The 14,911-nt window shown below is 37.6% G+C and overlaps 1 protein-coding gene across 7 annotated transcripts in view; it reads right to left on the bottom strand.

The window, feature by feature from the left end:
* The window catches only part of ORC3 (origin recognition complex subunit 3), a 65,382-nt gene that overhangs the window by 50,100 nt on the left and 371 nt on the right, over positions 1 to 14,911 (bottom strand). For 3 of the 7 annotated variants that reach the window (XM_043438993.1, XM_043438991.1, XM_043438992.1), the window contains exons 2-5: positions 12,400 to 12,454; positions 7,106 to 7,203; positions 5,253 to 5,397; positions 955 to 1,059 (exon numbers count right to left, since the gene is read on the bottom strand). In XM_043438993.1, the coding sequence (XP_043294928.1) occupies positions 955 to 1,059; positions 5,253 to 5,397; positions 7,106 to 7,203; positions 12,400 to 12,454 (403 nt within the window). Of the gene's footprint in view, positions 1 to 954; positions 1,060 to 2,635; positions 2,664 to 5,252; positions 5,398 to 7,105; positions 7,204 to 12,399; positions 12,455 to 14,911 lie in introns of those variants that run through there. The other 4 variants (XM_043438994.1, XM_043438995.1, XM_043438996.1 and 1 more) reach the window with 4 other exon arrangements.

Here is a 14,911-nt window from a genome sequence, read left to right as displayed (position 1 = left end):
TTTATTAATTCAGAGTAATACTAGGAGAAAGTTTGTATTTATTTATTGTAACGAAAGTGTTACCTAAGCAAACGTGTAAACATGAAAACTACAAATTCTATCAGGAATAATATACATTTAAATTACACTGGACAGCAAAAGGTTTTTAACAAAAAGAGATCAACAGTATTATTTACATAAGTTATTTTACTGATTGAACTCTTCCTCATAATCATTTTTTTTATTTTTTTGTGGCCATCCTATGCGGCATGTGGGGTCTTAGTTCTCCGACCAGGGATCAAACTCATGCCCCCGGCATTGGAAGTGTGCAGTCTTTAACAATGGACCGCCAGTGAAGTCCCTGTAGTCATTTTAAAGATGTCCTAAGGACTTTTACCTAATTTCAAATAGTATATGAACATGAATATAACCACTTAAAGCCCTCTGTCAGTCCAAATCTAAGCACATTTGATTCTGTTAGTGTCTACATCCTTCATGATTTAATGGCTCCACCGAGATTAGCTCTGGCAATGGACTATTTTTTTTACACCATGGTGGTCTTTCAAAGTGGGATGATACAATGATTTGAGGCTGTAAATATGAACCTATGTATGTAGTCTCTTCTCTATTGGGTTAAATAAGAGTTCCTCAGTCCTCAATTCTCAACTTCCTGTTCCAAACTGTCCAAGTTACTAAAATTTTACTGGCTTCAGGAACACATCTTGGGAAGTGCCTGAACTATCACTGGTAGTGAAGCTGATATGGTAGGGGCAGGGCCAAAATAAACTGAACAAAAGTGGTCAAGGCTCTTGCAAAAGTCAAGGTTACTCTGAGAGGCACTAAAAAACCTCATCCTGTCAGAAGTGTGGTGCCACGCTGTTCCCACAAATTAAAAAGGACAATGAAAGCGGGAGACAGAAAGGGATGGAGAGGGTCTGTAACATCTTATCAAGGTTGTTAGAGCATTTACTTTACCTGGACAATCTTTAGCTTGCAATGAGACTACATAAGGAGTGACGTTATTCTGAAGGACTTCTGTCAGACTTCTGAGTGTTAAATCATGATCTGTCACATTCACACCTATGGGATAATAAACCAATATTATACCATCATTTTTATTATTAATAATTTAACAGTAAGAAAAGCAACTTCACATGCCAAGTGAATTACTAAGTAAAACATTTTCAAAACATGATTAATAATAGAAACTAAGAAAATATACTACATAAATGAAAAGATCTCCATTAAAAACACATACAAAGAGGCATGCACTATACTGTCAGGAAAGGTATTTAACATAACTCTTCTTTAAGAAAAAAAAGCAACAAAAACTACTGGAGATGTGTAGTTGACCCTTGAAAACATCTTAGGAGGAATTTCAAACTCATAAAGAGCTTTTAAAATAATCATTCAAAAATAAGGCCCTTAGTGTGACCCTAACTTAACAACTGAGGAGAATCCAAACATTAATACTATTAAGTGATCACAGGAAAATACAGAAGATGAGTTGAGCTATGTTGATTTTTGAGGGAAAAGTCTAAAAATAAATTAAAACTTTGGGTTCTTTAAAAATTTATTGTATCTCTGGTTCTCATTCCACAAATCAGTTTTGTGCTCTGCATGCAGTTATCAGAGTTGACTGGCCATTTCCCCACTACTTTGGAAAAAAAACATTCTATACACTGATAAGTTCCCTAACGTCACAATCTGTGATTTCTAGACAGTGCCTTGATGCTTAGGCAGGTTCCAATATCAGACATTGGGAAACAGCTTGAGACTTGCTACTATAAAACTTCAACGGCTTGGAAGGAAAAAAAAAGTTCAGAGTTATCCAGACCACTAGTAAGCAATTTTTTTACCAGGAAACAAATGAAAATGTTGGCAGGCTATTTTTAAATGGATGTATTTCTGATCCTCTGAGTACAGATATCAAAATGACATTTAGCATGCATTATGGCCTACAAATGTAACAATGCATCTCTGAACAAAGTTGGGAGTTTAATAAAACAATGGTTTATCTTTCACTGACTGCCTTCATTAGCTACTTAACACTAGTTCCTTAATAGATTTGTCTACCGGAAACATGATAATCAACAATGTCTTTAATTGGAAAAATGTTCTCCTCAGACCCCTGACTTTATCACACAACCATACATCAGACAAACAGATTCAAGGGATTAGATCTGATAGACAGAGTGCCTGAAGAACTATGGATGGAGGTTCCTAACAATGTACAGGAGGTGGTGATCAAAACCATACCCAAGAAAAAGAAATGTAAAAGGCAAAATGGTTATCTGAGGAGGCCTTACAAGTAGCTGAGAAAACAAGAGATGCAAAAGGCAAAGGAGAAAAGGAAAGATAAACCCATCTGAATGCAAAGGTCCAAAGAACAGCAAGGAGGGATAAAAAAGACTTCCTAAGTGATCAATGCAAAGAAATAGAGAAAAAGAATAGAATGGGAAAGACTAGAGATCTCTTTAAAAAAATTAGAGACACTAAGGGAACTTTTCATGCAAAGATGAGCACAATAAAGGACAGGAACGGTATGGACATAACAGAAGCAGAAGATATTAAGAAGAGGTGGCAAGAATATACAGAAGAACTATACAAAAGAGATCTTAATGACCCAGATAACCATGATGGTGTGATCACTCACCTAGAGCCAGACATCCTGGAGTGCGAAGTTAAGTGGCCCTTAGGAAGCATCACTACAAAGCTAGTGGAGGTGATGGAATTCCAGTTGAGCTGTTTCAAATCCTAAAAGATGATGCTGTTAAAGTGCTGCACTCAATATGCCAGCAAGTTTGGAAAACTCAGCAGTGGCCACAGGACTGGGAAAGGTCAGTTTTCATTCTAATCCCAAGAAAGGCAATGCCAAAGTATGCTCAAACCACTGCACAATGGCACACATTTCCCATGCTGGCAAAGTAATGCTCAAAATTCTCCAAGCTAGGCTTCAACAGTTTATGAATCAAGAACTTCCAGATGTTCAAGCTGGATTTAGAAAAGGCAGAAGAACCAAAGATCAAATTGCAACCATCCGCTGGATCATAGGAAAAGCAAGAGAATTCCAGAAAAACATCTATTTCTGCTTTATTGACTATGCTAAAGCCTTTGACTGTGTGGATCACAACAAACTGTAACAAATTCTTCAAAAAATGGGAATACCAGACCACTTGATCTGCCTCCAAAGAAACCTGTATGCAGGTGAAGAAGCAACAATTAGAATCAGACATGCAACAATGGACAGGTTCCAAATTGGGAAAGGAGTATGTCAAGGCTATATATTGTCATCCTGCTTATTTAACTTTTATGCAGAGTACATCATGCAAAATGCCGGGCTGGATGAAGCACAAGCTGGCATCAAGATTGCCGGGAGAAACATCAATAACCTCAGATATGCAGATGACAGTACCCTTATGGCAGAAAGCGAAGAGGTACTAAAGCGCCTGTTGGTGAAAGTGAAAGAAGAGAGTGAAAAAGCTGGCTTAAAACTCAACGTTCAGAAAACTAAGATCATAGCATCTGGTCCCATCACTTCATGGGGAAACGGTGTAAACAATGAGAGATTTTTCCTTCTTCCAAAATCACTGTGAATGGTGACTGCAGCCATGAAATTAAAAGACACTTGCTCCTTGGAAGAAAAGCTATACCAAACCTAGACAGAATACTAAAAAGCAGAGACATTACTTGGCTGACAAAGGTTCATGTAGTCAATGCTATGGTTTTTCCAGTAGTTATGTACAGATGTGAGAGCTGGAACATAAAGAAGGCTGAATGCCAAAGAATTGATACTTTTGAACTGTGGTGTTGGAATAGTCTCTTGAGAGTCCCTTGGACTACCAGGAGATCAAACCAGTCAATCCTAAAGGCAATCAGTCCTGAATATACACTGGAAGGACTGATGCTGAAGCTCCAATACCTTGGCTACCTGACGCAAAGAGCTGACTTATTAAAAAAGACCCTGGTGCTGGGAAAGATTGAGGGCAGAAGGGGAGGACAGATGATGAGATGGCTGGATGGCATCACCTACTCAATGGACATGATTTGAGCAAGCTCTGGGAGATGGTGAAGGACAGGGAAGCCTGGCGTGCTGCAGTCCATGGGGTCACAGAGTTGGACGCAGCTGAGCGACTGAACAGTAACAGCCAACTATCAGGCCGCATAACCTGGCAGGAGAGAAACTGAACACCCAACAGCACATGCCAGCCATCACTGGGCCTCAGTTTCTCATCAGTAAATGGAAGGGGTTTAAAACTAAAACGCACTGAAAAACTGGTCCACGGCATTACAACAACCATCTGCTGGAGTTTTGTTACTCAGGGTGGTCCCGGGATTGGCAATATGGGCATCAGCCGGAAGCTTGTTAGAAATGAGCAAGCTTAAATAACCAGCAAATAAGTCTGGCCCCACCCTAGGCTTATTAATGAAAATCTGTGTTTACTAAGATCCCTGGAGATTATTTGTAGGTACATTAAAGTTTGAGAGGTATTGCCCTGAATATCAGGAATAATATTTAGGTAATGAACAGTGTTAGAGGCAGTATTAAATAATAGAATTAATTTCTTATCTGAGAGCTCACTAATATAAATACCTTGAATAAATACTAAATTGGAAATACAATGAAGAGTATGTTTGGAATCCAAATAAATCCAACTCTCCTTTCAAAAGGAATGAAGAATATTTGCTAATATTCCAAAGAATTTTTTCCAATATCCTGCATTGCAGATGTTTAATTAAAATGAGATATTAGTGATGGATACTTAAGAACCTAAAAAATTTGCAATCTGCAGTCTAAAAGTAACATATATATTTCATCCAACCTCCCTGTCCAAACAATTAATATTAACACAATATTACAAAATTTTTAAAAATAAGCACAGGGAAATAAAATTAAGATCAGAGTAATTTCACTGAAGATATGACTTAAAAAATATAAAAGTCACATCTATCAATATACTGATAGTTTATTACTGAATTCAAATCTCATATTAAAATAACTAATGAAGAAAGAGTAATAGTAATACAAATTTACTGCCCCTTCATTTTTCTGACAAAAAGGTGAGGAGGGTACTAACCCTGGGTCAATTCCTTTTAATTTACAGATGTATGATTAATGTAAGAACACTTAATTGGTTTTCAAAGTATGCAAATTTTGATCAATGTAATTACGCAAATAAAAAAGACAAAACAAGTTTATCAGAACAGGTGATTCCCTACTATTCTCAACAACAAAACCACTATTTACAAAAAACAAACACACATATTTGTACCTAGAACAAGAGCAGCAGTTGGAATTTCTCTGAGTTTTATTTGACAGCTCCAGTCTTTAGAATTCTTCTGGAGCCCAGAATGAGATGTTTGCAGAAATTCAATGAGACTGTCAAATAGGTTTTTATTTAATTCCTCCTGTAGTCGCTACAAAGAAAACACAAAACTTCACAAATTATTTTTAGCAGTAATCTGATACATCTTTCCAAGTCTGAGAAAGAAAACTGTCATAATTTCAATTCCAAAGATCACATGTAAAATGATTATTATACGAAATTAAAAAATTTTTCTCCTTAAATATCCAGTGAATAGTGTTTTGGATTCTTTCCTTTAAAAAATGTCATTTATTCATTCAACAAGCATTTTCTAATCACCTTACAAGTGAAAAAATATCTCTTCCCCAAGAAAAGAGAAGAACTGAGCTAGAACACTTAACGATTAAATTAAAATACACTGTTCCAATATTGTTTGAGCCAAAACACCAAGCAGGCGATGCAGGAGGTGATGGTGGATGACAAACATGAAGAAGGAAGAGGAATGGGCAAGGAGAAGGCAAGCAAGGAGGAAAGCACCAGGCATCTAGGGAACCAAGACAGCGAAGCATAAGGAGCCTGAGAAGTGGCCAGGAACGAGACTGGACAACACACTCAAGGGACCAGACCAAGGAAATACACATCTGACGTTGAAGCCTTAGGATTCTGTCCTGTGGGGAGAACCATTAAAGGGATTTGGGGCAGAGGCATGATTAAATCAGGTTAAGAAGTGTTAATCTGGTTAATCTGTGAAGGCCAGATTAGAGGGATCACAGGAGCTGTACTGGTGGGGCTGGAAAACCCCTGCAGCCTGGCATACGGCTGGACCTGCCCAAATCCTATTGGGATTTGGCCAATGGTGGCACAGGGGTAAGCAACAGACCTGAAGGGTTTGACGTCAGAGGCAGGGACATCAGTTAAGAGGATACATGACCATTCAGATTTTTTAAACTAGAAACCATAAATCCAAACTGCTTCAAGGGTCCCACAGAATACAGGAAGGAGCAAAGCCATCAGGCAGAAAGCAATAGAGGGTGGTGGGAAGCAGTAATAAACTGGAAGTACATAACCCTGTCCCCTAAAGACACAAAGAACAAGAAATACAATCCTGTGTGGTTGAACAAAACAAGTCCCCTCAAGACGTTAGTCCCACATCTACAAATCTGCTATAGGGGAGAAACTTTTCAGAGCAGAAATATTAAGAACATGGCAACTGAAAAGGGGGATGAGAGAATGAAGTAGTTTAGAATTAGCTTGATTTCTTAAATGTGTAACTGAATGGATAATTTAAATAGAGTGCTACTATTTACACTCAAACATGTGTATTACCACATGTAAAACAGATGGCCAGTGCAAGTTCAATGCATGAAGCAGGGCACTCAAAGCCAGCACTCTGGGACAACCCAGAGGGATGGGGAGGGGAGGGAGGTGGGACGTGGGTTGGGATGGGGGACACATGTACACCCATGGCTGATTCATGTCTATGTATGGCAAAAACCACCACAATATTGGAAGGCAATTAGCCTCCAATTAAATTAATTTTAAAAAGTGCCACTATTTAAAAGTGGTGAAGATATGAGAAGGGCCTATGCACTAGGAGCCACCACTGTAAACATACATCCCAGTACCTGAAGCTAGGCTTAATACCTGAAACAAGGGTGTTGAGGTTTGTTTTAGGGTGTACGTATTATGCTTAACCAAGATTAACTATACGTCATCAATACTCTTATAAATTGGTAGAAAGTAAAATGGGAAGCCAACAAACATGAGATGTATGATATTAAAGAAACATTAAATTATTTAAAAAAATAAAAGGGATTCACCTCAGTTTCAGATTTCATCTGCTGCCATATTAACTGGTAAGTTTCAAAGCGAAGCTTACTGTCCTCAGATGCATTTTCCCCTTTATTAAAATAGTCCTCTAAAAACATAGAAAGAAGTCAGTCAGTTTCTTTTTTACATGGTAACACTTAGGAAATCTCTGTGCAAAATCACACAGGAAGTGACGGGACTGAATTTTTTAATAAATATTAGAAGTATATATATTTTAGAATAAGTAACATTCAGTATCCTTTATATTTTATTTATATCTATATTTTTACTATACTAATGGTATTTGTAAGTTCAAAAATCTTTTTAATTTTGATTGTATTTCTATCATTTTTTAAAATTTTCTAAGTTTATTTAATGGTTTTGGTTTGAGGTACATACATTTAGTATTAACGTACTTTCTCTATTTGCTCTTATTATAAGGTTCTGTATACTTCACATATCTGAACTCTCCTTTATTAAATGATTCTCACTCATTTAATTCTCCTTTACAAAATGATTCTCATTCATTTTTCTGCTACTATTCTTTCTTTCTGCTTTCATTCATTTAATTCTCATTCATTTAACTGCTACTATTCTTATTCTTTGTTCAGCTAAAATAGTATAGCACAGCTTTTTATTTAGTCTGCATTTTACATCCTTCTTGAATGTTTTCCTCTAAATGGTTAGCCATTTATCAACATGCTATTTATTGCAACGGTTTTCAAACTCTTTAAACCATGATCCATACTAAGGAACACATTTACATCATAATCCAATACACGTACATCTATGAAGAACAAAAGGTCCTATAAAAGTACTTTTCATTTTCATGTGATAGCAAACGTTTTCCAACATGTTTTTTAAAACTGTCAGGACCCACTAAATTGATTTCATGATTCACATTTGGGTTGTAAACTTTCAGTTTAAAAAATACTCACTTATTGAATAATCTATCCTTTCTCCCACCAATGTAAGATGCCCTTATGGTCTGAATACTTACAAATACACTTGAAACTTTTTGAACTTCTTTTGTTCTACCAAATCCAACTCTGCTGCTGCTGCTGCTGCTGCTAAGTCACTTCAGTCGTGTCCGACTCTGTGCGACCCCATAGACGGCAGCCCACCAGGCTCCGCCGTCCCTGGGATTCTCCAGGCAAGAACACTGGAGTGGGCTGCCATTCCTTCTCCAACTCTACTCCTGTACCAATTCTGAACTCTTAATTATTGTAGCTGTGTAGTACATTCTAGTATCAAATAGATCCAGCTTCTTCCTACCACCATCAAACATCATTCTCTTTCAAAAAAATTTAAGACCTTCTTTCAAATTAATTTTGTCACTTCTCAAAAACAATTATACTGGTGTTTAACTGGATAAGTAAAATCTGTAGACTGACTAGGGAAGAAGTGATATTTTTAATATGCTAAAAAAAATTCACATCCCGAAATACTACAGGTCTCTTTTTTAATATCTGAATATGTAAAATATCCAAATATTTTACATGCCTTATAGTTTTCCACTTTTCTTCCTATTTCCTGTTGTTTACTGATATTTTATTGCAATAGCTAGAAGTGTCATGGTATTAAAAAACAATTGGCAAAGTACATATTTTTTTCTGATTTCACTGAGGTGCTGCTAGTATCCTCTGAACAAGTTTTGAAGTTAACTGATAGTTTGGAATAGAAATTTTCTTTCAAGTTGAGGAACTCTTCCTTCTGTTACTTAGTTTTTGATAAGTACTGATTTTTAAAATTTATCGAAAGCCTTAGAATATACTGAAGTCATCATGTGGTAAAAGGATAGACAAGATTACAGAATACAAATGCAAACCAAATAAAAGCAAGAAGATACATGATTATTAAAAGATAAAACATAATAACACAGGTCACTAAATAGAAAAAGCTATTTTATTTATTTCTTAAATTTATTTTTTAATTGTGAAAAAGTCATTTTAATTTGAAGAGTAAAAGCATATAAAACATTAAAGTGGTATATCAAGATATTACTTTTTTATGCTACATCAAAATATATAATTTTAACTATTAGAATTTGGAGGGAAAAAACAGCAGTAGGACACTTTAACCCGCTGTCATTTATAGATCTGGTAGGTAAAAAGTTAAAAAAGTCACTCATTATCAGAAAAATGCAAATCAAAACCACAATGAGGTACCATTACACGCCAGTTAGGATGGCTGCTATCCAAAAGTCTACAAGCAATAAATGCTGGAGAGGGTGTGGAGAAAAGGGAACCCTCTTACACTGTTGGTGGGAATGCAAACTAGTACAGCCGCTATGGAGAACAGTGTGGAGATTTCTTAAAAAACTGGAAATAGAACTGCCATATGACCCAGCAATCCCACTTCTGGGCATACACACTGAGGAAACCAGATCTGAAAGAGACACGTGCACCCCAGTGTTCATCGCAGCACTGTTTATAATAGCCAGGACATGGAAGCAACCTAGATGCCCATCAGCAGATGAATGGATAAGGAAGCTGGGGTACATATACACCATGGAATATTACTCAGCCGTTAAAAAGAATTCATTTGAACCAGTTCTAATGAGATGGATGAAACTGGAGCCCATTATACAGAGTGAAGTAAGCCAGAAAGATAAAGAACATTACAGCATACTAACACATATATATGGAATTTAGAAAGATGGTAATGATAACCCTATATGCAAAACAGAAAAAGAGACACAGAAGTACAGAACAGACTTTTGGACTCTGTGGGAGAAGGCGAGGGTGGGATGTTTCGAGAGAACAGCATGTATATTATCTATAGTGAAACAGATCACCAGCCCAGGTGGGATGCATGAGACAAGTGCTCGGGCCTGGTGCACTGGGAAGACCCAGAGGAATCGGGTGGAGAGGGAGGTGGGAGGGGGGATCGGGATGGGGAATACGTGTAACTCTATTGCTGATTCATGTCAATGTATGACAAAACCCACTGAAAAAATAAATTAATTAATTAAAAAAAAAAAAGTAAGTACTAAGAGGAGCTGAAGACGGCAAGCTCTCCCTGTTGACAGGTTCCTTCCCACTCCTACTCTAGATGCTTCGCTGGGATGGACACCCCCTGCAGAGCCAGGCCTGCTGCCTGGCCCGCCCTCTCCCTCTCCAGCTCCTGCCCAGGTGTGTTACAGACATGCAGCCATCCGCGCGACGCTGAGGCGAGGGGGAGGTACCACCCTTTTATATATACACGCCCAAGTGTCTTCAAGCCAAGGGGACAGATGGTGAGGAATGCAGAGCATCTTCCTACTTCTTCAGGCAATTTATTTCAAGAACTGAAGCCAGCAAAAGCAAGTGCTAAAATTTGTATTTGTTTTCCTCATTTCTGCTCCACTTATAATCAGGGTCAATTCCCCCTAAGAGTTTCATATTAAAACAGTATCTGTTTGCCTTTAATCACCACATACATACCAAAAAAAAAAAAACACCTCAAGTACTTCAAAGTTCAAACTATACAATTATACATATTAGCTTTACTAATACTAAAAATCTTTAAACAAATCTTAGTAACTTACAGCTGAAATTCAACACAAAAAGTTCTAAGCAAAAACTTGCCTCATATTATGAGAGACGGTATTAAGTAGTGGTTAGACCGTAGGCTCTGGAATCAGCTTGATTTCAAATCACAGCTCTGCCACTTGCTAGCACTATCACTGAGAAAGTTCCTTCTAGTCTAAGTATCCTCACATACTTTAGTGGAGATAACAGTCTAACACTTATTTCACAGTTTGCTGAGAGGATTCAACAAATCAACACGTGTGTGTCAGTCGGTCAGTCGTGTCCAACTCGCAGCCACCCCATAGACTGTAGCCCACCAGGCTCCTCTGTTCACAGGATTTCCCAGGCCAGAATACTGGAGTGGGCAGCCATTTCCTTCTCCAGGGGATCTTCCCCACCCAGGGATCAAACCCCAGTCGCCTGCATTGCAGGTGGATTCTTTACAGACTCGGGCACCAGGGACGCCCAGCTAGTCTCAAACTGAAGGATTAACACTTTTAAGGTCTACTTTCTGGGATGATTTAGAAAAATCCAATTTTATGTATTTGAGCTGTTTATTTTCTTAGTCAAACAATAGGACAGTCCAGTTTTTCTTTTTTAATACGAAATTAGTGCATGAGCATACTTAACTGCACATAATTTTCCCATCAGAATGAATCTTCATAGTACTGAATATTGAGTGGAAATACTCGATATGCCTGAGAGGAGCTTTTAAAAAATACTAACACCTGGGTCCCACTCCCAAAGATTCTGATTCAATTGGTCTGGGACAGGGTTTGGGCATCAGTGTTTTTAAGAAACTCCCCAAGCTGAAACATGAATAAGGGCGACAGGCTGTGCCACCGTCAGCTTGCTAGCTGTGAAGCTGTACTAACGGCCCGAGACGCGCGACCACAGGGTAACCGAGAGCTCAAGGGAACTCGCTCCACTTTTTCCTACAGCTGCACATGAATCTGCAATTATACTGAGAAAATTATCCGTTTTTTTGTTTAAGTTCCTCAAGTGATTCTAATCTTGGGACTTCCCTGGGGGTCCACTGGTTAAGACTCTGTGCTCCCAATGCAGGGGGCCCAGGCTGGATCCCTTCTTAGGGAACTAGATCCCACATGCTGCAATTAAGAATTCGAATGTGGCAAATGAAGATCCTGTGTGCCACAACTAAGACCCAGAGCAACTAAATAAATACATAAAAATAACTAATTATCATCTGCAGCCCCAACTGAGAACCAGTGCCATAAACATTTTCTGACTGATAACAACATCTTGAATTGTTTGAAGCAGTCTTCTAACTTGACCACTAAACAGATATCTGGATATAAACAGAAGAAGAGGGAGTATTTTTTTAATAGTTTAATTTTATTGAAGTATAACTTACAAATAAGAAAATCTGCCCAGTTAACAGTTTGGTGCGCCCTGACCCAGGTGTACACATACATAACCATCCTATCCAGAGAACATTCCCATCACTCAGGAAAATCCGTCTGGCATTTCTGCAGTCAACTCTCCCTACCTCATTCCAAGAAATCACTGGGACTTTTAAGACAATCTCTTTTGAAGAACGGTAACCCTTCAAAGGAAATTTCAATTTGTCTTTTGAAGGTACATTTGGATCCTCTTTTAGATTAGAGCCTAGGGCAGTGCTAACCACTCTGTCCTATGCCTTCAAACATAACTGCTGTATCAACACGGTAAGTGAAGCAAGCTCAGGCAAGAGAATTACTAATGCATTAAGAGTTAGGTTAGTTCAGACTTGAGGGAGGAAAACTAACAAGTCTCATATTAAGATATTTTACCTATTGGCACAGAGATCTTTCTCTTCTTGAAGTTTGGCTTAAACACAAAGCAACCCTACAAAAAAGACAGAGAAAACGGCATAAAGTCCAGGCAGACAAGGAACAGACAAGTCTGACCAACATCGTATTTAATGAACAAACAGGTTTTTTAAGGCATTTCTGTAAAGTGCTAAGAAATCATCTTTCTTCAATCTGAATTATAGAAGGAAAATTCTTAAACAACAAGGGAATTATACATTTCTTTCTCCTCCCTCCCATGGGAAGCTCTTCTTTGATTTTACTCTTTGAGACCTAATGTAAGAGAAAAAGAAAATAAAAACTGATGAAATTTAAACCCATTAAAGCTCCATTTTTATAAAACCTAGTGAAAAAAGAACATTAATATGAACATTAAGATCATAAAAAATACGGACACCTTCCCATCTCTAAAGAAATATTCATTATTTAATTAAATTCCAAGTATCTAGAAACTTGGCAGGACACAGACAATTCTGGCTACTGATTCACCTTACATATCTTTCTTCATCTGAAAAAATCCTTATTCATTTATCCATTAAAGTTAGACTCAAATTCACCTGCTTTGGGAACCCTTTCCCAATTTCTCTAATCAGAAGAATTATTCCTTCCCCTAACATCTCACAGTACTTGCATATCTTTATTTTGCTTTGTTTTAAATTATTTTCACTCTGTAAGATAGCTATTTATGGGTGTCTCCCCAGTTAGTAAGCGCCTTCAGAGTACAGACTGCATTTATAACTCATAACTGCATTTATAACTCATAATATTTATAACTCATAATTGTCTCCCCAGTGTTTAGGGTAGTGTTAACATATACATTAGGCAATCAGTATACAAAAATGGATGAATGCTCGTCAAATAATTTTTTTGGTAATTTCCTAGCTACACTGAGTGTCATATTATTTGACTAGTGATACACAGGCCCCAAGCTGCTGGTCCTATGTTTGTTCTACAATCCTAAAGCTGTATCATGGACAGCTTCTTCAAGATTTCCATTTCTATGAAAAATGAAAGAAGTATACCTAGGAAAAGCCATCTCAGGATAGATCCAAGGAGTGCTGTACAAATATAAACTGGCCATGTGAATTGCTGTTGAGTCGCTAAGCTGTGTCTGACTCTTTTACGACTCCATGGACAGTAGCCCGCCAGGCTCCTCTGTTTCATGGGATTTCCCAGACAAGAATACTGGAGTGGGTTGCCATTTTCTTCTTCAGGGAATCTTCCTGACCCAAGGATTGAACCCATGTCTCCTGCATTAGCAGGCAGATTCTTTACCACCGAGCTACCTAGGAAGCAGGGTCCAAAATAAGAATTGTGTCTTGGACAACTGTATCTGCAACTAATGGAATGATTTAAAATACACAAGTATTTTTAATTTTTTTTTTTTTTTAAGAAAAATCTTTTGGTGCCATGGCAAGCTTGTCACTGCCTCCTTTCTATAGCCGCCTGCAATTCGGGAGCAGGAAAAGGAACTATGAAGGAGTGAGATATGAAGAGCCCTGGGAATGGATCCTAATATATGGCAGTGGGAGTATTATCATTGTTCACTTTGAACTACTGATCAAGAAATGGTGCTGGAGATGGAAGGAGATGGAAGAAGACGGGAGGAAAGCCAATAGCCAGAAAACATGACAAGGAAAGAGAAGTTTAAAGAAAAAAGGAAGATGGCAGTTCCATAAACCAATGAAACAGTCCTTAAAGATTCTCATTTACACAAGGTGTCCTTCATAATTATGTTAATACAAGCATCTGTTATGTCATAAAGGCTTTCCTGAAAAAAGAAAAAACCATAAACCTCTCACAGTCCTGCAAGATATACAAAAATAGGAAAAGCTTAAGCAACAAAAAGGATGAGGGGACAGACCACTCAAAACCTATGGAACCAACAGGAAAGAAATTCAAAAAAGGGGATTTATGTATACGAATAGCTGATTCATTTGTTGTACAAGGACAGGACTTAGCAACTGAACAACAGAAACACAACATTTTAAAACAACTATACTCCCAATAAAACTTTTTTAAAACCTATGGACTTTATAACCAGGGCAAAATACAAACAGCATCAACCCTAAAAAAAAAAATACTAGCAGTGACAGCTCTTTTGGCATTTGCATCTAGCATCACAGTCGCTCATACTTCAGTATGCTTAAATCCTACGGTTTGTAGTTTTTCCCAAATATGTAGTCTTGCAAAGTACTGAGTCTCATAATTTTATTCTAATGTAGTTTTAATCAAAATTAAAAATTAAATCCATGGTATATCCTTCATTAATTTACTGTTTGTACGGAAGAAAAGTCTTTGCAACTATATCTGCATTCACAGGTTTATCACATAACTTAACTTTCAGGAGCTTCCAGCTGTACTCCTAATATTACTAAGCGGCACTTAAGTGTCTAAAGAGGCACTAAAAGAATTTTCTGTAATGATGAAAATATCTGCGTCTATTTTGTTTACCACTTGTACCTCGGTACCTAATAGCGTTTGGAGCACAATA

The sequence above is a fragment of the Cervus canadensis genome, chromosome 20 (assembly GCF_019320065.1).
Source record: "Cervus canadensis isolate Bull #8, Minnesota chromosome 20, ASM1932006v1, whole genome shotgun sequence".
NCBI classification, from domain to species: domain Eukaryota; kingdom Metazoa; phylum Chordata; class Mammalia; order Artiodactyla; family Cervidae; genus Cervus; species Cervus canadensis.
Note: the sequence above shows the minus strand (reverse complement) of the source record. Positions and strands in the feature narration are given on the sequence as shown.